This window comes from Chiloscyllium plagiosum, unplaced genomic scaffold (genome assembly GCF_037043375.1).
Source record: "Chiloscyllium plagiosum isolate Xiang-an unplaced genomic scaffold, Cpla_swu_hap1 HiC_scaffold_29, whole genome shotgun sequence".
NCBI lineage: Eukaryota > Metazoa > Chordata > Chondrichthyes > Orectolobiformes > Hemiscylliidae > Chiloscyllium > Chiloscyllium plagiosum.
In genome coordinates, this window is record NW_028270167.1 from 55,206,950 (window position 1) to 55,229,879 (window position 22,930).

The following is a 22,930-nucleotide window of genomic DNA, read 5'->3' on the forward strand; positions in this document are numbered from 1 at the left end:
TCTCTCGGACTCTTTTATAAAAGCTTCACAGTCACAGCTCCATCTCCCTGTGCTCGACGGTGAATATCACCCACATACCAACACACACCAGCTGCTACTGAAAGTTTCTACTGAATACTCGACATCGTTCCCATTCTATTTCAGAATTCCAGGAATTGTTTTTCTTGAGCCAATGTAATATCTCATGTGTTTCACTTGATGGAAGTGAGAGAAATACACCTCTCAGTAATATTAAGTTCAAATAGTTGGTAATTTCTTGATCCTTTGATCACACAAATACTCGGACACCAGCCCTGCATTCTCTCAGTGATCGGAGCTGCTTCTTTCCATCTGAACTGAACTGATTCCTCCATAATCTAAGAAAGAAATTAATGATTAATAACCAACCAATTAATAAAGTTAAAATGACAGAATCATTCATAATTTTCCAATTGAAACACACATTTTGAAATCAAACTGTGAGCAGCTAAACAGTAACAAATCGGTGTAAGTGGTGGGGGAGAGAGAATCTAATGAGCTGCTGCACACACAGACAGTGCTGTAAGAAACTAAGGTGTTGATATTTGGGGAATGATGTAAATTGAGGATGTAGTTGGACTGGGGGAAATCGCATTGGACTTGTAATGCAGTGACCTAGAGTACAAATGCCAGCAACTGGCTGAATTTTATCTCAAATAATTAATCCATCTGGAATTGAAAGTTAGTTTCATAGTCACCATTGCATAACCTAATCAGTGATTGCTGTAAATACACATCTGCTTCACTCATGTCCATCACCAAAGGGAATCTGGGAATCTTACCTGGTCTGGCCCAGAGGTATTTTCAGAAGACATTAAATAGTTCTGACTGATATACAATGTGTGGTTAAAGATGTATGTTTCAGATATTAATATGGAATGAAAATGGGATGGATATCTGGTTTCAACTTTGGCACTAAGGTTTACAACACACGTAATTAACACGGTAATGACTCCTTCCTAACGACTGGTATCAAGACAGATATGGGCAAGGATTTTGATTTTGCTGATTTTTCATCACTTCACACAAATGTTGATTGTACTTTGAACACCACCTCAAAGACGTGCTTCAAATGTCAAGGACGGAGAATAGATTCCGACTGGGGAGCATCAGATTCTCAGTAGCAACACAAGGGACCAAATTCGTTAATTCGTGAGGACATTGTCAACCAGACTAGACCTGAAACTAGCGCAAAGGGAACCAATAAGAGATAACAACTTGTTTCAACTTAATGAAATGGGAATCGCGGAGGCCATGGGACTCAGCAGGAGAAAGAGCATCCACCAGAGGGTGGTAGTGAGAAGTGACTGAGGAAAATTCTGGAAGTTGAATCACTAGAACAGGGAAGGAGATTGCTGAGTATTCAGTGTCAAAGAACAGCTGGATTAACTCCTGGAAAGGGAGGGTGAACAGCAGTGTGTGTGATTCAGGTGGGAACTAACAATCAACAACTTTAAGGCAGAGCAAAGAGTGTCTTTCAGCAAGGTGACGGTCCTCCAGGAGCAGTTGATGTTTGTCTCGTTGTGCGTCCCGGGGAACAGACTGTAGAGCACAGAGTCTTGTGTCATGGAGCTGCTCAGGATGAACCTTGACAAAGGCCACTGCATCTTTCTCCGGACTTCCTTTGCAAAGACAAATTCCAGAAGGAGTTGTGTGACAGTCTCTCTCACCCCCACAACCAGAGAGTAGCATGCTGAGGCGAAGAGAGTCCGGGTGTGAGAGAGGCAGAGAGAGAGAGACAGACAGACAGACAAAGAGAGAGAGACAGAAAAAGAGAAAAAAAAGAGAGAAGAGGATTCAACGACAGGAGCAGGGCTGTCTAGTTGCCTATATGCAGTGCCTTGGTGAGACTATACCTGAAGTCATGTGTATAGTTTTTGTCCCTTATCTAAGGAAGGACATTCATGCATAGAAGGAATACAACAAAGGTTTCCCAGACTGACTCGTGGGATAGCAGGACTGATGAATGAAGAGAGACTGGATCAGTTAGGACTATTTTCACTGTAGGTTAGAATAATATGGGGCACCTTTTAGAAACCTACAAAATTCTAACAGGAAAGGTCATGGTAAACACAGGAAGGATGTTCCCAAGGTCCAGAACAAAGGGTCAATGTCTAAGGATCTGGGGTCGGCTATTTCGAGCTGAGATGAGGATAAATTTCTTCACTCAGGTTGAGGTGAGTCTGTGAAATTCCCTGTCAGAGAGAGTGTTTGTTGACTAAAACACTGAATGGTTGGAAAGAAAAAGTTACATATTGTTCTCAAAAAGAACAGAAATTTCTGGTGAAACTCAGCAGGTTTACACATAGAGAAACAGAGTCAGCTGTGAAGAAGGATCACTGGACTCGAAACATTAACCTTACTTTCTCTCCACAGATGCTGTCAGGCTTGTTGAGTTTCTTCAGCAATTTTGGCTTTTGTTTCAGGTTTCTACTATCTGTATTTCTTTGCTTTAGTATGTCATGTTGTGGTTGTGCAGGCCATTGCTTTGGCCACTTTTGAAATGCTGCATGCAGCTCTGGGCTTCTTGCTATAGGAAGGATGTAGTGAAAGTTGAAATGGTTCAGAAAGGATTTACAAGGATGTTGCTGGGGTTGGAGGGTTTGATCTAGAGGGAGAGGCTGAATAGGCTGGGGCTGTTACCCTTGAAGCGTGGGAGGCTGAGGGGTGACCTTATTGAGGTTTATAAAACAATGAGGGGCATGGGTAGGTCAAATAGACAAGATGTTTTCCCCAGGGTTGGGGGAGACCAAAACTAGGAGCATAGGGTTAAGTTGAGGGGGCAAGATTTAAAAGGGTCCTAAGGGGCAACTTTTTCACACAGAGGGATGGTATGAGATTGGAGTGAGCTGCCAGAGGAAGTGGTGGAAGCTGGTACAATTACAGCATATAAAAGGCATCTGGATGGGTTTATGAATGCAAAGGGTTGAGGGAGATTAGGGCCAAATGCTGTCAAATAGAGTCTGTGATGATGTTGCTCCTTTAACAAGGTTCTGTTGTACTTGGTTTTCTTCCCCCCCCAGAGAGATCGTAAAAGACACAGGTTCGAAAAGGTTTGGGTTTCGAAGGGTTTTAGGGCCAGTTTGATTATAGCTACAGATACTGCCTCCAGCAAAAAGTTTTATTTTTAAAAGAATTTGTGCAATGAAAGGGGAATGGTCACTTCCGCCAGCTCAGCTTTTCTCTGGTTTGATTTGGTTTTTGGACGTCTGGCTATTCACTGAAAGCAGGCAGGTAGTGTTTTGAGGCTGCTGATCCAAGAAACAGTTACGTGAAAGAAGCAGGTTCGTGCTGATCCTCTCTGTCTGACATCTCTCTCCTGTAAGAGCCTGTGTTTGATGCTACCTTTTGCGCCACGAGGTATTTATGGGGATTGTTGCAAGTATAGGGAACAACAGGTAAAGTCTGTTTGGTTTTTGGATAGGTGAGGTTATTCTGCATTCGGTTCTCTTTTGCTTCTATTGCATTGGGTAATCTTGTAAATAAATTTGGTTTTGTTTAAAACGAAGTGGTTTGACCAATGCACCTCTCCTGCAATATCCACTTTACACCTTCTTAAAACAACGAGCAAAGTTAGGGTCTAGGCTACTTTCTTGAACTGTTTTGAGGGGGTCTGGCCTGGTCCATAACAAGTCAGAGACATGTACAGCACAGAAACAGATCCTTCCGTCCAACTCGTCCATGCTGACCAGATATCCGAACCTAATCCAAAAATCATTCAACACCAGGTTATAGTCCAACAGGTTTAATTGGAAGCACTAGCTTTTGGAGCACTGCTCCTTCATCAGGTGGTTGTCCGAAGCAGCGCTCCGAAAGCTAGTGCTTCCAATTAAACCTGTTGGACTATAACCTGGTGTTGAGTGATTTTTAACTTTGTATACCCCAGTCCAACACTGGCAGCTCCACATCCTAACCTAATCTAGTTCCATTTGCCAGCGCTTGTCCCATTTCCTTCCTATTCTTGTACCCACCCAGATGCCTTTTAAACGTCATAATTGTACCAACCTCCACCATTTCTCTGGCAGCTCATTCCATACAAGCACCACCCTCTGCATGAAGAGGTTGCCCCTGAGGTCCCTTTTCAATGTTTCCCCTCTCACCCTAAACCTATGCCCTCTAGTTCTGGACTCCCCCATCCCAGAGAAAGACCTTGTCTATTTACCCTAACCATGGGACTCATTATTTTATAAACCTCTATAAGGTCACCCCTCAACCTCCGACGCTCCAGAGAAAACAGAGTTTATTCAGCCTCTCTGTACAGCTCAAAGCCTCCAACACTGACAATAACTTTGTAAATCTTTTCTGAACCCTTCCAAGTTTCACAACATCCTTCCTCTAGGAGACAGACCAGAATTGCACAGAATATTCCAAAAGTGGCCTAACCAATGTCATGTACAGCTTCAACATGACCTCCCAACTCCTAGACTCAGTCCTCTGACCAATAAAGGAAAGCATACCAAATGCCTTCTTCACTATCCTATCTACCTATGACTCCACTTGCAAGGAACTATGAACCTGCACTTCAAGGTCTCTTTGTTCAGCACAGTCCCCAGGACCTTCCCATTAAGTGTATAAGTCATGCCCTGATTTGTTTTTCCAAAATGTAGCACCTCACATTTATCTAAATTAAACTCCATCTGAACTAGATTAATTTGGGGTATCTGTTCAGCATGGACAGTTAGACAAAATAACCTGTTTCTGTGCTGAACATCTCTATAACGCCAGGCAGATAAAGTTCTTAAGGGTTAAAGGGGTCAAGGATATCAGGGAGAAAACAGGAACAGGGTTCAAAGTTGGATTATCATCCTTGGTATATATAATGATAGATCAGGGTCTATGGGCTGAATGGCCTGCTGCTGCTCTGATTTTCGATGTTCCGGTGAATTAATATGTTAAGCACCCCTGAAGAACTTGCTGTGGACATGACTTAAGGAAATTATTGTTTACAATACAATGGAAATGTTTAATGTTTTAACATATGCACTCACTGAATCAGCTCCAAATTCTTGCAGTTGATGATGAAGTTTCTCATTTTCGGAATGCAATCATCTGTGAATTTATTTCCATCCAGGTATAGCATTGACAATGATTCGCTCTGACTAAATGCCATCCTCAGGTCTTCAATGCAAGCAAATGTCAGATTGTTATCCTGCAAACTAAAGATTGAGAATTACAAATCAGTTTTCAATACAGCTCGAAAAGATAAAAGAAATTCCACTGAGAAGGAAGAGCAATCATTGGATCAGCATAACAAAGTGAGAAAGCTTTTGAACCATCAGCCTCCTTTTCATTTTATTTGACTCAGTAATGACGAACTAATAATCAATTAACTTTAATGCTTTTAGTCTTTAACACTATTATTCCTTAATTGAAAGACATTACTCTTAATTTTGAAAAGAATATGCGTACCTACAACCTCACAGAATCAAACAGGGTACAGTGCAGGAGGAGGTGATTCGAGGCTCCGAATGAGCAATTCACTTCCTGCCACTCTGTATCCCGTATCCCTGTGCACTGGGCCTTTCCATACTAAAGTTTAATTCCTTTTTGAACACTTCAGTTGAACCGGCCTCTGCCATGATGTCAGTCAGGCACAACATTCCAACCTTAACCAGTCACTGTGCAGAAAAGATTATCTCACATTGTTCTTGCTTCTTTTGGCAATTTCTTGAATTTTTGTGCTGATATACTTGATCATTTCATGGCAGTGAACAGTTTATTGTTACCGACTCTTTCCACTGTCATTATCATTTTTAATACTTCATTCAAATTACATCACAGCTTCCTTTCCTTAATGGAGACGGATCCAATGTTTTCAATCTATCTTCAGACCTTATGTTCAGGATCCATGAAATCCTTTTCATGAGTCATTTCTTCCTTTCTCCGATGCCCTGCATCTCTCCTCAAGCATTGTAACAACGTGGGATGTAAACACATCAGCTTAGGCCAAATTGTATTAATTGAACAAAAAAATTAACTTAACTTTTTTACTTTTGTCTCTGAATCTTAACAACACTTTTTGTTGAGAATCTGAAAATTGTGCTTCTCTAGTTGGAAGAAGTGTGGTTTGAACTGGCTCCTGAATGAATGGCTTAACTGTAACTTTAAAATAATGCTCTTTCCTTGATCTTTTAGCTAACGATCCTGTCCCATCATTCAGCATTTTAAACATCTCCATTGGTTACCATGTGACCATAATTTCCACAAAAAGATTCTGATTCAATTTCTCCCTAATATCTTCCTGTTGAAATTTGATTGCAGTCTAATATATACTTGTTGTGCAGAACAGAACAGAATACTCCAGATGCAGTCTAGCAAGATCGAAGAATGTGGTGCTGGCAAAGCATAGCCGGTCAGGCAGCATCCGAGGAGCAGGAAAATCGACATTTCGAACATAAACCCTTCATCAGGAGTCCTAATGAAGGGTTTATGTTCAAAGCATCGCTTCTCCTGCTCTTCGGATGCTGCCTGACTGGCTGTACTTTTCCAGCACCACATTCTTGACTCTAATCTCCAGCATCTGCAGTCCTCACCTTCCCCTATATATTCAACAGTGGTCATGCCAAAGATACAGCAAATTCCCGACTTGCCACAAATCATTGCACATAAAATTTGGGGTTAATGTTGGGAAGATTACCTACTCCAATCGCTTTGTTTTGCATTCCGAATACGCCAATGATGCAGACAAAATGTTGACTCCTGTATCTCCAATGTTATTGTCATTCAACCTAACAGCCAAGAAAAAAAAACAATCAAGGAATGGGAAATCTCTCCGATTAACATAACATAAACTTCACCTTACAGAAACTCCATCCAATTGTTTCTCATTGACACACTGAGGCATGGGTAGATAGAACAGTGTTGTGCAGTATTAGAAAACAGATTGAAATCTTGCATAACTATTCTCACTGAATTAGTTGGTGACCAGTGAACACATATTTCAAACAGTAGATTAATTGCTTGAATGGTGAAAAATGAGAGGTGTACAGTTCTTATCATATATTTTACTCAGTAAATTGCTGTTACTCGTTCACTGACTGAAAGGCTATTGACAGTACAACCCAGTACAACTCTGAAAAGAGGAATTTGATATATACCTGAAGAGAAAACATGTGATAGCTTTGAGGGAAGAGGAGGGGAATAGCATGAAGTGTGTAGGCCATTTAAGGAGCCAGTGCAGACATAATTGGCCAGATGGCCTTATTATGTACTACCCATTTTATGACCTGGAAATAGAATATATATTTTAACCCAAAACTGGACACATGGGATTCAGGGAGAGCTTGCCAATTGGCTTAACAGCAGGAGACAAAGTGGAGGGTTGTTTTTCACACTTGGAGGCCTGTCACCACCAATGTTCCATGGGGATCGGTTCTGGCTTGTCTTTTGTTTGTCACTTATAGAAACGATTTGGATGAAGGCATGGTTAGTAAGTTTGCAAATGATATCAAAATTGGTGGCATAGTAAAGAAGAGGATTTTCTAAGGGATTTTGACAAAATGAGTCAATGGGTTGAGAAATGGCAGATGGAGTTCAATCTAGATAAATGCATTTTGATACAACAAACTTGGGGAGAGGTTAATCAGTTAATGGGAGGGCTTTGGGCAGTGTTGTACAACAGAGGGAGCTAAGGATTCAGGTACATAATTCTTTGAAGTTTGCTTTGGTGAGGCCTCTTCTGGAATACTGTGTCCAGTTATAATCACTTAGGTAAAAGAAGAATATTGTTAAGGTGGAGAAGGTTCAGAAAAGGTTTACCAGGAAGCTTTGATATGGAAGGTTTGAGTTATAAGGAGAGGCTGGATAGACTGGGATTTTTTTCCACTGGAGCATAAGAGGTTGAGAGGTGACCTCAGAGGGTTATAAAATCATCAGCGGCATAAAAAGGCTTAATGGTAGGTGTCTTTTCCCGAGGATGGAGGATTTCAAGACTAGGGGCACATTTTTAAGGTAAGAGGAGACAGAGTTAAAAAAGTCACAAGAAGAAATTGTTTTAAACTCAGAGGGTAGTTCCTGAGGAAGTGGTGGATATGGGTGCAATTAGTGGCAGATGGAGTTTAATTCAGATAAATGCGATTTGCTGCATTTTGGGAAAGCAAATCTTAGCAGGACTTATATACTTAATGGTAAGGTCCTAGGGAATGTTGCTGAACAAAGAGACCTTGGAGTGCAGGTTCATAGCTTCTTGAAAGTGGAGTCGCAGGTAGATAGGATAGTGAAGAAGGCGTTTGGTATGCTTTCCTTTATTGGTCAGAGTATTGAGTACAGGAGTTGGGAGGTCATGTTGCGGCTGTACCAGACATTGGTTAGGCCACTGTTGGAATATTGCATGCAATTCTGGTCTCCATCCTATTGGAAAGATGTTGTGAAACTTGAAACGGTTCAGAAAAGATTTACAAAGATGTTGCCAGGGCTGGAGGATTTGAGCTATAGGGAGAGGCTGAACAGCTTGGGGCTGTTTTCCCTGGAGCATCGGAGGCTGTGGGGTGACCTTATAGAGGTTTACAAAATTATGAGGGGCATGGATAGGCTAAATAGACAAAGTCTTTTCCCTGGGGTCGGGAAGTCCAGAACTAGAGGGCATAGGTTTAGGTGAGAGGGGAAAGATATAAAAGAGACCTAAGGAGCAACCTTTTCACACAGAGGGTGGTATGTGTATGGAATGAGCTGCCAGAGGATGTGGTGGAGGCTGGTACAATTGCAACATTTAAGAGGCATTTGGATGGGTATATCAATAGGAAGGGTTTGGAGGGATATGGGCTGGGTGCTGGCAGGTGGGACTAGGTTGGGTTGGGATATCTGGTCGGCGTGGACAGGTTGGAGTGAAGGGTCTGTTTCCATGCTGTACATCTCTATGACTCTAAAAGATATTTCGATAAATACATGAGAAGGAAAGGTTCGGAGGGATATGGGCCTGGAGCAGGCAGGTGGGACTAGTTTAGTGGGATTACGTTCAGCATGGACTGGTTGGACCAAAGGGTCTGTTTGCATGTTATTTGACTCTATGACAAGTTGAACGCAAGACAGAAAATTGATTGTCTTATATCCATTTTTTTTAAACATTTGTGCAATTATATCCCATTGAACTCATCCATATGTAATCCAGCAAAGAGTAAAAGTAATGGTTAATTGTGAGGCATTATTGCCCTGCTTGGATAACACAACAAAGAAAAAGACTTATAGACATCAATCAATCAATAAATTCCTGCTTCTCTGATGTATTTAACAATCACATGCCATGTTTTCAGTTCCAAGCAGAATGGATAATAGTTTATCCCAACATTCATGTAAAATATGTGGTGATGAGCTGCCCAATCTCCCTGCTGCTGAGGTGAATGGTGAATTTGGTGCTACCACAAAGGGCAGATCATGCCTCCTGTAAATCACAGACTGTTGAACCTCTATTTCAAACCCACCCTGACCCTCACCCGTAACAGTTTCAGATACATGAATGGCAGCCTTGCTGTGTTAGCAACGTATTCTGCATTGAACTAGGTACAGCATTCACTTACTATTTATCTAGTGAATGGTTGGGTCAAACACAATATCAGATTAGCTTTGGTTTGTAAATGTAAACTACAAAGGATGATATTCATCTCTGCAATGGCACACAATTGGTGACAGAGGTTGGGTTCAACAGTTTGATTTGCCACCTGATCTCCATTGCTATTCTTTGTCAGTGAACTGTGTTCAGTCACATACCAGGTCTGTTCATTTAATTGAGGGCCTCTTAGGATTAGTGTTCAAACCTTCGCCAACTTTTCGTTTAATTTATTATTTTATCAATTTTGATTTGTAACTGTGAACTGCAATGAGCTGGAGATGATCTTTGGATTGTGAACAGCAACTTGTGTTTCAACAAAACAAACAAACAAGTTGCTGTTTGTTCGCGAGGTGGGGCCTCACAGGTAATGGCAGGTTAGCTCTTGATCAATAGGATCCTGTAGATGTTTCAGCACAGTGGGAGAGCAGCACATTGAACCAGATAAGAAATGTTTGGGAATTGATCAGGCCAGTACCTGGGAATTGTTGTGAACAAGCCTAGGATAGAACATAAAATCAAAAGGACTGTGGATACTGGACATAAGAAACAAGAACAAAAATTGAGGGAAAAGCGCAGCAGGTCTGGCAGCATCTATGGATAGACATATTTCGGTCCAATGAGCTTTCCTCAGAACAGCAATTTCCATTTGTTTCTGGGAGAGAACGAGATGGTCAAACATGATCACAGTTTAAGTTGGTTTTTGGCTGTGCTTTTGAGAGAATGAACTTAGCTATTGACGTTACAGCATGAAGATTTAAATGCTCCCTGCCTAACCTTCCACTTTATTTCAGAATTTCAGTCCTCAGAGTGAATTCAAAGGTGGCACAGATCGATATCTTCAGAAAATTAACAAAGAAACCATTAAATATACATTGAGAGTAAGATATGAAAACCACTTAATCTGGCCAGTTTTGTTACTTTATTTTAATTATCCCTTCACTGTGTTTATTTGTCTGTCTGTCTGTCTTTTGTGTGAATTGCCCTGAAAACAAGGTTATTGGTTTCAAACTTTGTTGTTTAAGTTTGCTCTGCTAAAGTTCCTATATTGGTAATAAATTGCTTTTTTTTGTTGTTTCAGTTATTAACCTACCGTTTCATTATCAACAGAGTCTGTGATTGGTTATAAAGTCTGGTTAGGAATTGTTGAGGTTAAGATCTTTGAAGGTTTTAATTTTACTCTGTTGTGAACACAGAGGTACGATGATTTGGCTCGGTTCTTTGTTTCCTTGTCATAGCACTAGTTAAAGACTCTGCCAGACTCCTTGTGGCTTTGAATGTCTCACAGTGTAAGACCAACCAAGTTAGCCTGGTGCTTTTTTTTTGTTATAGTTAGAGCACTCAGTATCAAGGTCAATGCGGTAGTAGCGTTAAAAATAAATAAAAAGCATGGAAAACTCCTTGACTCTCAGAAAAAAAACGAATAGTAATTGTGATTCAGCTACTATAGTGACAAGTGGCTCAACAATTAGCATTGTTTCCTCACAGCACTAGGGATCTGGGTTTGATTCCACCCCTGGGTGACTGTTGTGTGGAGTTTGCACATTCGCCCAGTGTCTGGGTACTCCGGTTTCCTCCCACAGTCAACTATGTGCAGGTTAGATGGACTGATCATGCTAAATTGCCCATAGTTTCCAGGGATGTGCAGACTAGATGGGTTATAGAATCATTAGAGATGTACAACAAGGAAACAGACCCTTAGGTCCAACTCGTCCATGTCGACCAGATATCCTTAATTAATCTAATCACATTTGCCAGCATTTGGCCCATATCCCTCTAAATGATTCCTATTCATAAACCCTCCAGATGCCTTTTAAATGTTGTAATTGAACCAGCCTCCAACACTTCCTCTGGCAGCTCATTCCATACCCATACCATCCTTTGTGTGAAGAAGTTGCCCCTTAAGTACCTTTTAAATCTTTCCCCTCTCACTCCCAGATCCCAAGGAAAAGACCTTGCCTATTTACCCTAAATATATTCCTCATGACTTTTTAAACTCTATATATAAGGTCACCCTCAGCCTTCAATGCTCCAGGGAAACCAGTCCCAGTCCATTCAGCCTCTCCCTATAAGTCAAACGCTCCAACCCTGGCAACATCCTTCTAAATCTTTTCTGTAGCCTTTCATGTCCCTTAGGAAATGCAGGGATAGGGGAGGGGTCTGGATGGGATGCACTTCAGAGGGTTGTTGCAGACTAGATGGTCCAAATGACCGTTTTCTGCTCTGTAGAGATTCTATGAAATTTATATCAGGTGGAATTTACAAGAGAAAATCAATGGGTCATTGCAGACATGTTATCTAATTTCACCCGGATCAATACATACCTTAGAACTTTGCACTTGTGGATTGCAGGGGCCAATCGTTTGATCCCCTCCTCCTGAATATAACATTTCTCCAAATTCAACTCCATCACTGATTCACAAAGTTGTTCAACATGAGACATTACAAAACAGTCCATTGGGTTCAATCTCAGTGCATTCTTTGGATTGGAGTCCCCAAAGTTCAAACGCTCCACAGATCCAATGGTCTTCTGAACTAAAGCTCTATTCTGAGACTCCGACAAATAATGGAATATGTTCAGCAGTTTCCTCTTTCCAGTGACTCTGTCCATGTTTTTGATTTCTGCCTGAACATTGACCTGCAGCCAGTCTATCACCTGACAGGTCGTGTGATGAGACAGCGGACCCAGGAATGGTTCCAGATTTCGGGATGAAGTGGATGTTGAAAGACCAACTAAAAATCGAATAAAAATCTCAAACCGACCATCATCCTTCTTAAAAGCACAGTGAAGCGTTTCCACCACGTTCTGATGCTTTGGACTCAAATACTGAGCCAGGGCGGCCAAGAATTCCTGGATGGTAAGGTGGAGAAATGTGTACACAATGTTTTTAGCTGTGTCATCCCTTTCCAAGATCTCCATCATGAATCCTGAAATGAATTTGCTGGACTCCAGCTGGTGCTGAATTAAGTGATTCTCATTAAAAACAATTCTCCTTTTCGAAACTCCCTGGTAAGCCAACTCCCCGAGTCGCTGTAAAACCATCCGCTGGTCCTCAACATCTCGCTTGTGGTTGTCCAAGAGATTGGAAAGGTAGATGGAGAAAAGTTGAGTGATGGTTTTGGGAAGAGGTTGCTTGCACTTCAGCTGTGTAAAGAGCGGGCCTAAAGTTGAGCAAATGATCCAGCAATATGAAGGGTTGTAGCACATGGTGTACAGGATCTCATTCTCCTCGATGTGTTTGAAGACATTGGTAGCGAGTTGCTCACTGCCAAAAAACTTTCTGAAAAACTCTTTTCTTTCATCAGCAAGAAAGCCCAGCATCTCAGCCCAAAGGTTGACATTGGCCTTTTCCAATGAGTCAAGGGCAGTCGGCCGGCTGGTAACCAGCACAGAACAACCTCTGAGCAGCTGCTGCTGTACCAGGGAGTGCACCATTTCAAAAACTTCACATCTGCAGTCAGGCGCAACACAGTGATTCGCAGAGACATCACCAGCCACGCGGCCAGTGAAATCAATCTGGTGTTTGTACTCATCTACTCCATCAAAAACCAAGAGAAGATATTCAGGTTTCATCCAGATATCTTCAATTATCTTTTCTAAATAAGGGTACTGATCCAATACGATTTCAGTCAGAGAAACGGCTCTGTTGATGGCATTAAGATTTCGAAATGTGAAATGTAGAACAAATTGGAACTGAGGATAGATGTTTCCTGCTGCCCATTCATGGACCATCCTCTGCACCATTGTTGTCTTACCAATGCCAGCCACTCCACTAACCACCGTGGTGCCAGACAGGCTGGAGTGGCCAAAACTGCTCCTGAATAATTGATCAATCCGGATTTTTTCAAGTTCGCTGGTAACGTACTTCCATTGCCATTCTTCATGTTCCCTGCCTCTGGAAAGGAGCTCATGTTCCACTAGTCTCCGTTCACGCAGAGTGGAAATAATGATAAGCTCCGTATATCGATCAGTGAGGGAAATGGTCATTATTTTGCTGTCTCCTTTGATGGTGTGTTTGACCACATGCTTGGTTTGGTGATCTTGTATACCTTTCATGACAATGATCAAAATTATGTTGGCATTGTTCTTATTTGTTAATTAACTACATTAAAACAATTAACGAGAAGCAAGGAGGAGTTTGAGTTGGGTAGCAATACAAAATATGTGAGTTGAATCCAAATTTTACTATGCTGGACTCCCTGTCTATTCTGAATCTTCATGTGAATCTACCTATACCCAGCTTGACCCCATATTTGATTTCATGAATTAACAAGTCCGAGACATAGATGAAGCAAATCTTATCTCGATATGAGCCTAAATATGTTTCCAAGTCAACTAATTGCCTGGCCAGACAATTGAGTACAGTCTTTGACACAGCCACTCTACGTCAGTAAGATTTCAGCCAATATGGGCTCTTCACAAATCCAATGTTTCAGCACTGTGTGTAGAAATGTGTTTCTGGGATATGTGACTTATTGAAAAACAATTCCTTATCTAGTCCTGGTTGATCAATTAGGTCAAGCTAATATCATTGTAGCCCTATTTGTGCCTTCATTCAATGCCCAAACAACATGTGTGCAATCTGATACATGTTGAACTCTAGTACATATGCAGTCGGTAGAAATATGACACTTGGATGTTTAAAGATTCTGTTTCTATACGTGACCCATAACCTCACCTTCTTTAGGTCACTGTGCGTTTCAAGTCATTGCCCAGGGTGGAGCCGACATATGAATCAAGACCTTCTTCAACCAGTACATACATATCAGTTCAGTCTGTCCACACTATGGGACCACACTCTAACTTCTGTATTCATCAGATCTGACTTCATCAGTAACTAGTCTAGAACCAATTGTGATCCTATAAATGACATCATCTTTACTCAGTCTGTAATGTATTTGATTTAAGCTTTAACTGGGTCTGGAGCTTTATGTGACTCCAGCCCAATGCAGACTTTGTAGACTCCGAGACTCTGGCGATATTGTGGTTTACATTTGCATAAAGCCACCCGAAGGCCTTGTATTGACAGTAAAAGCAAGACTTCTTTTCAGACCCTGATGTGACTGAAGGGAAAAGAAATAATGGCCTGACAAAATACCAGGGAAGATTTTGAAACCAACTGACTTGCAAAACTGAATGTGACTTTGTGGTTCAGCATCTAAAACTGGAAGGTTGGGCTCAGTCTGCTCCAGAGCAGCTGGGAAAATCAAAATGAGCATTCAGCAATTTACGACAAAGCTCAATATCACACATGTGGCATATAATCTGTGGCAGATGGAACACTGTCCATGCCCAAGTTCCAGTTCATTTGCTTTGTGTTGTAACTTGGATTGCATTTTATAGAAACAGTTCATGGTAATAATTTGGAGGGTTTGTTTCCTTTCAGTGATGAAATGTGAGACACAAATAAAATGTTAGAACTTAATTAATGCGGTACGTTTTTATGATTAACGATTACTTTTATTTTGACTTACCTTTGAGGTGATCTGATAGCTCTCCTTCCATCTCTCCGATGCGTGCATTATAAAGCAAGTCAAAACCTGGGAAAGATGTTTCATTTCATTAGTAGTGTGTGGCAGCCTCACCCATTAAAGATGAAACTTTATTGCTGGAACAGCACAGCAGGTCAGGCAGCATCCAGGGAACAGGAGATTCGACGTTTCGGGCACAGGCCCTTCTTCAGGAATGAGCAGAGAGTGTTCAGCAGGAGAAGATAAAAGGTAGGGAGGAGGGACTTGGAGGAGGGGCGTTGGAAATGTGATAGGTGGAAAGAGGTCAAGGTGAGGGTGATAGGTCGGAGTAGGATGGAGGCGGAGAGGTCAAGAAGAAGACTGCAGGTCAGGAAGGCGGTGCCGGGCTGGAGGGATTCGGCTGAGACAAGGTGGGGGGAGGGGGGGATGAAGGGAGACAGACTTTGGTCCAACAAAAACCTACGGTGATTATGACCGGATTAGGATTGATTTGTCCCCCTGGGACCTATGGGCATATCCTCCCGCGATCGGGATTGTCACTAAAGGGGATTGATGTAATGGCAGGAGTAATTGACGCGGACTACCAAGGGGAATTGGGAGTAGTCCTGGTCAACATTACATCTGGACCTTATGTGATACAGAAGGGAGACAGAATAGCACAATTAGTTATTAAACCATGTAACCTCACAACGGTGGAAGAGACGGGAGCTCCCGTTAAGGTTACTGAGCGTGGGACGGGGGGATTTGGGTCTACTGACACTAAGGGTGCCAAGGTATGGGTACGCCAGACAACTGGTCCCCCCAAACCGGCAGAGATCATAGCCCAAGGAAAAGACAGTCTGGTCACCATTATGTATCCTGGGGAATCAGTCTGGAGGAGTGTGCCAGCTCAGTCGTTGGTACCCTTATCAAAACAAAATGTAGGTTGGAAAATTAGTAGTGAGGAACGACAGCAAGATGATTTTAAGTGCGCGGCAAATCAATGGTGTGCAATTTTAGATCTCACGAGTGATTGTCAAATGTATACTTGTGTACGATGTTATAAGGGGAGAAATGTAACTTTGATAACCCCTAACTGTACATTGATGTTGAATGCAACGGTGAATATGTGTCATTGGAATATAACCGCTCGTGAATGTGAAAGCTCAAACGGGACACGATGGAACATCACGACTGGAGATGAAGACATCTGGATCAGCAATGGAACAGTTATTCAAAACCGGACTCGAATGTTATGGCTGATCTTGGTGCGCCCTAACGTCTCTGACGCGCACCGCACACAGTTGGCTCCCATTATGTCAACTTGTCAGCAGATGGCCCAGGCAGTACTGCACACTGATGTTCACTGGCAGGTGCGGCTGCCGGCTATCCCAGAATGCCAACATAAGAGGAGGCGGCGTGCATGGTATGACACTCTACGGGGAGGTGCAGGAACTGTCATGGGTATCTCAAATGCTATTGACTCTGAGGTAACCCGTACTAAATTATCTAACACGGGACAGGCCACCTCACAAGGACTACATACTATTGGAAGGTGGATGCCATCCGTAATGATGACTCAAGGAGAGACAGCTGAAATAATGATACGATCTCTGCAATGGGAACTGGATGTCTGGGGTGCCACTCAGGAACTGTTTGAGAACATTACGGCTCAGTTAAATTGGACTGCCTGTCATATTCAAATGTTGCATGCTCAAATACAGAAAGAACGCTTTTTGCGTGTGGTAACATCCCCCAATGTACAAGCGTGGAGGGGAATATGGAATGTATCTGAGAAATTGTGGATGATAACCCATCCATAGTGTAACGCAACTATGTGTAACGGATACTTTGTTACCATGAATGTAACCCACACTGTTACGGTCTGTCGATATTATGTATTACCAGTGATTGCATCTTCTGGATATTATTTTCTGAAGACAAGGGGACAGTGGTTTAGCCCAGATACCAATATTACCTATGATCTGTCCGCTTGTGAACAGACTGATCAGGGGAAAACTTGCCTACTGATGGACAGGTATCGGGACCCTTGCTTGACTAAGGGAACGGCCCTGTGCGAATGGACTGTTGAAACTCCAAGGGACATGATGTGGCAGATTGGGCCACACACGCTCTGTGTGGCTACCGATAATCCACATCCTATCGGGATGCCTCTCAAATGTCTATCAGTGGCACTGGCAGATCTTTATACATGGACAGGAGGTAGTACATGCTGCCCGTGTAGTGGACGTGGAGTCAGCTCATCATTGGTGGGACATATTGAGTGGTATGTCCTCCACTGCGGGAACATTCCTGTTCCCACCCTTGTCGATCCTGGTAGCGGTCCTGGTGATTTTAACATGCTGTAATGTCCTGACTTGCTTGTATATTTGGCGTGTACGTAGGCGCTTGTTAGAAAGAATACATATGGGCATAATGTAACACATGTATTGGGCCAAGCAGTGGAATGTGGTGTGTCCCAATACATGTGTGCTCATAATGTAACACATGTATTGGGCCAAGCAGTGGAATGTGGTGAAAGGGTTAAAATTGTGTCCCAATACATGTGTGAATCTAACCGGAATGGAGGTGTTGCTTAGTCCCGTGTGAATCCTATTACACACCTCCCCGTGTGAATCTTCTTATCTGTATGTAACCAGAATGGAATGTGTTTTTTAGCCTTGCTCTGCTGTTCACATGAATGTTTATATCTGGAAAAGAGTATATCAGCTGGAAAAGTCTCCAGTTCGGTGAGTCTGCTCCGGGGTTGCGTTTAACCGCCGAGCGTGGGTTGTTGGCAACCGCTCTACGAGAACTGACGGCTCCCAGTTCCAGTAACACGTAGAGTGAGTATAAACCAGACCCGTTGTAAGTACGAGACCTGGTTGTGGCGACGCTGCGGGGAATAAAACACTTATATTCTAGCAGACTCGCCTCTTGGCTGTTTGTTCTGTGTCAGACTACTTTCCTGCGAGCCTGGTCCTTGACCTTGAGAATTTTTTAAAACAACGTCGTCTCTCCTGCTCCTCGGATGCTACCTGACCTGCTGTGCTTTTCCAGCACCAGAGATTCTGATCTCCAGCATCTGCAGTCTCACTTTCTCATCCTTAAAATTAAATTGGGCGATTTTTCTTTTTCAATTTCTTTCTGGTTAGTGCAGACATGCTGCACTGAATTGCTTTATTCTGTATCTTTATATTTCTATCGTACCAAACCCACAACCCTGATATTCAATCTACAAACAATCTGGACTTGGAAATATTCTACCTTTCATTCACTGCAGCTGTTTAATAATCCTGGATCCCAATCCTATCGAGAATTCAGCTAGATCACATCAAATCGAGTGCAATGCTTCATGAAAGCATGTCATTCCCAACTTGGCAAGAACAATTAATGACGCAATGCAAATACTCACCGAGCCACTGGGGAGGAAACTTAATGAAATGATAAATTTGCATGTTATTATATTTCACTTTGATGTCATAATCATTATCTGACTTAGCTTGATGGTTCATGTTTTTGAGGAAGCCTTTCTTCCACCAAGGAATAATTTGTTTTTGGAATTATGAAATGTTTCCTTCACAGCTCTGGTCTTAATTTGTAAACATTTTCCCGAAGGTTTTTTTTACTGTGGAATAGCTGTCATGATATACTTTTATAAATGTATGTCATCTGTCCAAACATGAAAGGCTCTTCCCTTTAATATGAATTGATACATTTTCAAGCTGTGTTCATTCTTGGTGACAGGCATATTCACTATGGCAAAACTGTATTCATTACATGTAACTTGTTTTTGTTTTGTTTAAAAATATTTTGTAGTTGTAAGAAATCATTTTGAATGAACTCTGCGTGTTAATTTCAAGTCACATTTACCAGTTTGTTTTGTACGTTTTACAATGTAACATATGAGCACGTGGAAAATCTATATTATGATTTGACTAGAGACCAATTACCTTCACCTAAAAAGTAGACACAGTGAGTTCAAGGAACTTAGTCAGTGAAAAAAGCTGAATAATTCTCCAGCAACAAACAGCAACAGATTTTACTTAATTATATTTATGACAGTGGGCCAGAATTTATGCACCGTTTATATTCAACATTCAGAATTAACAAGAGGCAAATATGGGAACAGACTTTGATAGAGCACACTACGGAGCATATTGATTAGCAAAAGTAATTTGAACAGTGTCCAGAGATTTCTCAGCTAAACTCACCGGACATGAATAACATGGAACACTACCAAGTCAAGAAAACTTCACAAGGGGTTGTAATTCCTCACTTTCAATGATCTGGACAGGACACTTCTTCAAGAGTCCCTCAACATTACCTGCGTCAGTGACATGAGTGGCACCTAACTGGTACTTGAACTTGAACTTCATAAGGTGACCTGTTTAAAACTTGACAACATATTTCTTATTTTTTTTAGATTCCCCACAGTGTGGAAACAGGCCCTTCGAAGAGTAACCTACCCGGATCCATTTCCCTCTGACTAACGCACCTAACCTATGGGCAATTTAACATGGCCAACTCACCTGACCTGCACATCTTTGGACTGTGGGAGGAAACCGGAGCACCCGGAGGAAACCAACGCAGACACGGGGAGAAATGTGCAAACTCCACACAGACAGTTGCCTGAGGCTGGAATCGAACCTGGGACCTTGGTGCTGTGAGGCAGCAATGCTAACCACTGAACCACCGTGCCGTCCCGTGACAATGTTTCACTTATTTCTAGGTCGAGCCAAACTTAGCTCTCTCAGTTCTGAATGACACAATGACCATAGTGTTAGGGCTTAAACCAAAAGCTGCATACAACATAAACTGAAGAATTCCATCATAATTGATTTGGAACTCACTGGGTATTCCAGCGTCTCCCTTAAAACCGCTGACACCAATCCCTCCCCACCATGGTATTTTTATTTGTGCTCTCTGCTAGGATCTTGTTGCTTGCAGAGCACACACAAGCTATTCTTCCCAGTGAAATATTCATCATGGCATTTCTTCCATCTCGCTAAAACTGATCTGGGGTATCCTGACATTCTCTGACATGTGGTTTTCATCATCACATGATTTCATCCACTAACCACTAAGCCATGGGGTCCCACCTCACTAATTTCTATTTTGCTCTCAGTTCGTTATCGGTCCTTCAAGTAAACAATTTTTCATTATTGTTTTTTCTTTGAAAAAAATATTGTTTCAGTATTTTCTATTTTCTGGTGCATTTTTATTTTTGTACCCCTGACCCTTACTTTTATTGTTTTTCATATCATTAATGAGATGCACAACTTTGTTACTTTTCCTTAAATTTCCAAAGGTTCCTTCAATTACATGCCCACTTCAATCATTTTACTGATTAATAATAGAATAATGGAAAAATTCTATCATATAACTTACAGCGTAATTTCCATTGCTCAATGAACCAGTTGCTGTTAATGTCAGGGCAATACTCTCCACCAAGTCTAATATTGCATCCTCCAATCTCTCACAGTAGAATCGGGTAATCAGCAATTTACTAATTCCTTTTCCATCATCGTCTGTCAGAAGAAAGTGAACAAAACATGCAATTAAAAAATCGAATGTAAAAAGTTAAAGAAATATCACACCGAAAACCTTCTATTTTCAACCATTGATACAAAATATTAATTTGCAATAAATAATTGTGCGATTTTACTCGCAGACTCTTCCTGTCTCTATGTAGCAATTTCAAAAGGATTAATGGTCTCTTTCTCCTCCTACATGACAGAGTCAAAAACCTAAATTGTTTCAGTTCTCGTTAGTTATTTCTAATCACTCTGCCCATAGATATTACACATTTAGGATAGCAGGCTGAACTTGAACACACTTAAGAATTCTAACCCTGCACCATAGGAGCCCTTCATTGCTGTGTTTTATTAGTATATGTTTCTACACAGAAGTGTTATCACACAAAAATGAGTTCTTTCCCACTGCAACTTCTTTTGTTGTTTTTTTTTGTATAACGAGCAGCCACCACCAGTAAAAACTCATGTGTATCCAATTGATGATTTACAAGCGCAGCCTTTTTTGGGCAATGCTATACCAAATATAAACATGGCAGGGGACGTAGTAGGAAGAGAGGGAAGGGATAAAATCGAATGGAGTTGGACGGGAAATAAAGCATTGTATGCCTCTGTGGTGTTCCATCCCTCTAAAGGCATTGAGATGGACATTCTGCGCCCCATCTCCAAGGACACCTGGGCTTGAATGGAACCACAGAAGGACAGATAGTTACCTCCCTCCACAGCCACACTGCCAAGACCTGTTTACAACCAGCCTGACCATCCAATTGATGTTACGAGCTGGTTCAGTAAACTGAATTCTGTGTTTCCATGTAGCAGGATTGTGAGCCTAGATGATCTCTCCTGCTGCCACAGATCATGTATGAGGGGATAAAACAACTGTTTTTGTTCATAGGTGGTCTGCCCAGTGGCCAAGCACCAAATACCATTCATCTGCAAGTTGTGCTCAGGCTATGCAGTCTCCTGAGATGCCTGCCATGCTGTTTACCATTCGGATAGCCACAGTTACTTCTCAGCCTTTCCTGAAATTGTAACAGTCTATCCTGGAGTGTCTGATACTCATCAGGGAATATTGCCAGTAACACAGCTGATCTTTGAACTTTACCTTTTCCATTTCTTCCTTTCATTGAAGTACATTGTATTTGTCCCACATTTACTCCGTCCGTCATAATTTTGCATTTGTTCACCAGCTAAACAAAAGAATATGTACCATTGTTAGACTGATCAAAATGCTGGCGGAATTTTGTTGCTGCTGCTATTCAACAAATGTAAGCAAACTACATTCTAATAACAGCAAAATGATCGTGTTGATATCAAAATGCAATGACACTAAAAATATTTAACTGTATTGATTAGGATGAAGAGTCATCTAGACTCGGAACGTTAGCTTGTTCTCCCTCTGTGAATGCTATCTGACCCGCTGTGATCTCCAGCATTTGTTGTTTTCAGTTCCGATTCCAGCATCTGCAGTCATTTGTTCCCGCACCTTGATTAAGATCTCAGTGTGTTACCTTCTGGTTATATGATTGCCGTAGAGATCGACAGCACAGAAGAAGGTGATTCCGATTTATCCCCTTTTTCACACCTCTCTCAGTGACAGGTTGAGCAGATTAATATTTAACCGACACGACCAACACCCAGCACAGTCAAGGCTTCCTGTGACCCGGCATGAAACGGTCTCACTCAGTGGGAGCTTCCACATCAATCCCGAAGGAGCGGACTCGGGTTTGAGGACACACCTTGAGGGGCTGAGGCAGCGGAAGGAGCTTCCGGGGCCAGACCTGGAGGGGAGTGACGTCACAATGCCAGAGTAACGTTTTGGACAGAAGGGCTGCTGATTGGTCAGTAACGGTCAGATGACTCACTCTGTTCTGACCTGAAACCTCCATTCACCTTTCCCTCTCCATCAGGTTTAAGGGCCATGGGAGTCAGGCTGGTGGGGGAGCTGTACAGTCCTGGGATTTAGAGTGGGATCTAGAATTAATTGCACATTTAATGTTCTTTAATGAGATTCTAACTCTAGGGCCGTCTAGTTTGCTGGAAGTTAATTTTAATAGACATTAATTTTCAATGAAGTCGTTGTGAGAAGATTAAAATGGCAGTACACTGGGTAGTTTGCTTATCATATCGAATGTGGGAAATAAGAGACAGTTCGAACAGTCATGCCAACCAAACCTGTGGGAACTGTCCAATTGTAGCTTCTGTCAGATTACATGGGTCAGAGTGGGGACACACTTCGGGGCATTCAGGAAAGTGGGTGGAAAGCGTCATAGACAGGAGTTTTAGAGTCGTGGACACTACCAAGGTTCAGGTGGGTAGCTGGAAGGGACAGGCAGTTGGAGACTGGGACACCCCTGTGGCTAAACCATCTCCAACATGTATACTG

General features: G+C 42.0%; 1 protein-coding gene across 1 annotated transcript; it reads right to left on the reverse strand.

The window, feature by feature from the left end:
* Positions 1-201: 201 nt before the first annotated feature.
* LOC148142313 (NACHT, LRR and PYD domains-containing protein 3-like) lies at positions 202-22,323 on the reverse strand. The gene is made up of 9 exons (XM_087976569.1): positions 22,056-22,323; positions 21,650-21,734; positions 20,402-20,541; positions 18,426-18,543; positions 15,035-15,100; positions 11,884-13,609; positions 6,660-6,746; positions 5,007-5,174; positions 202-356 (listed from the first exon to the last, which is right to left on the reverse strand). Exons 2-9 carry the CDS (start codon positions 21,711-21,713, stop codon positions 269-271), a joined length of 2,457 nt encoding a protein of 818 aa, XP_087832695.1. The 5' UTR covers positions 21,714-21,734; positions 22,056-22,323; the 3' UTR covers positions 202-268.
* Between the last annotated feature and the right edge of the window lie 607 nt (positions 22,324-22,930).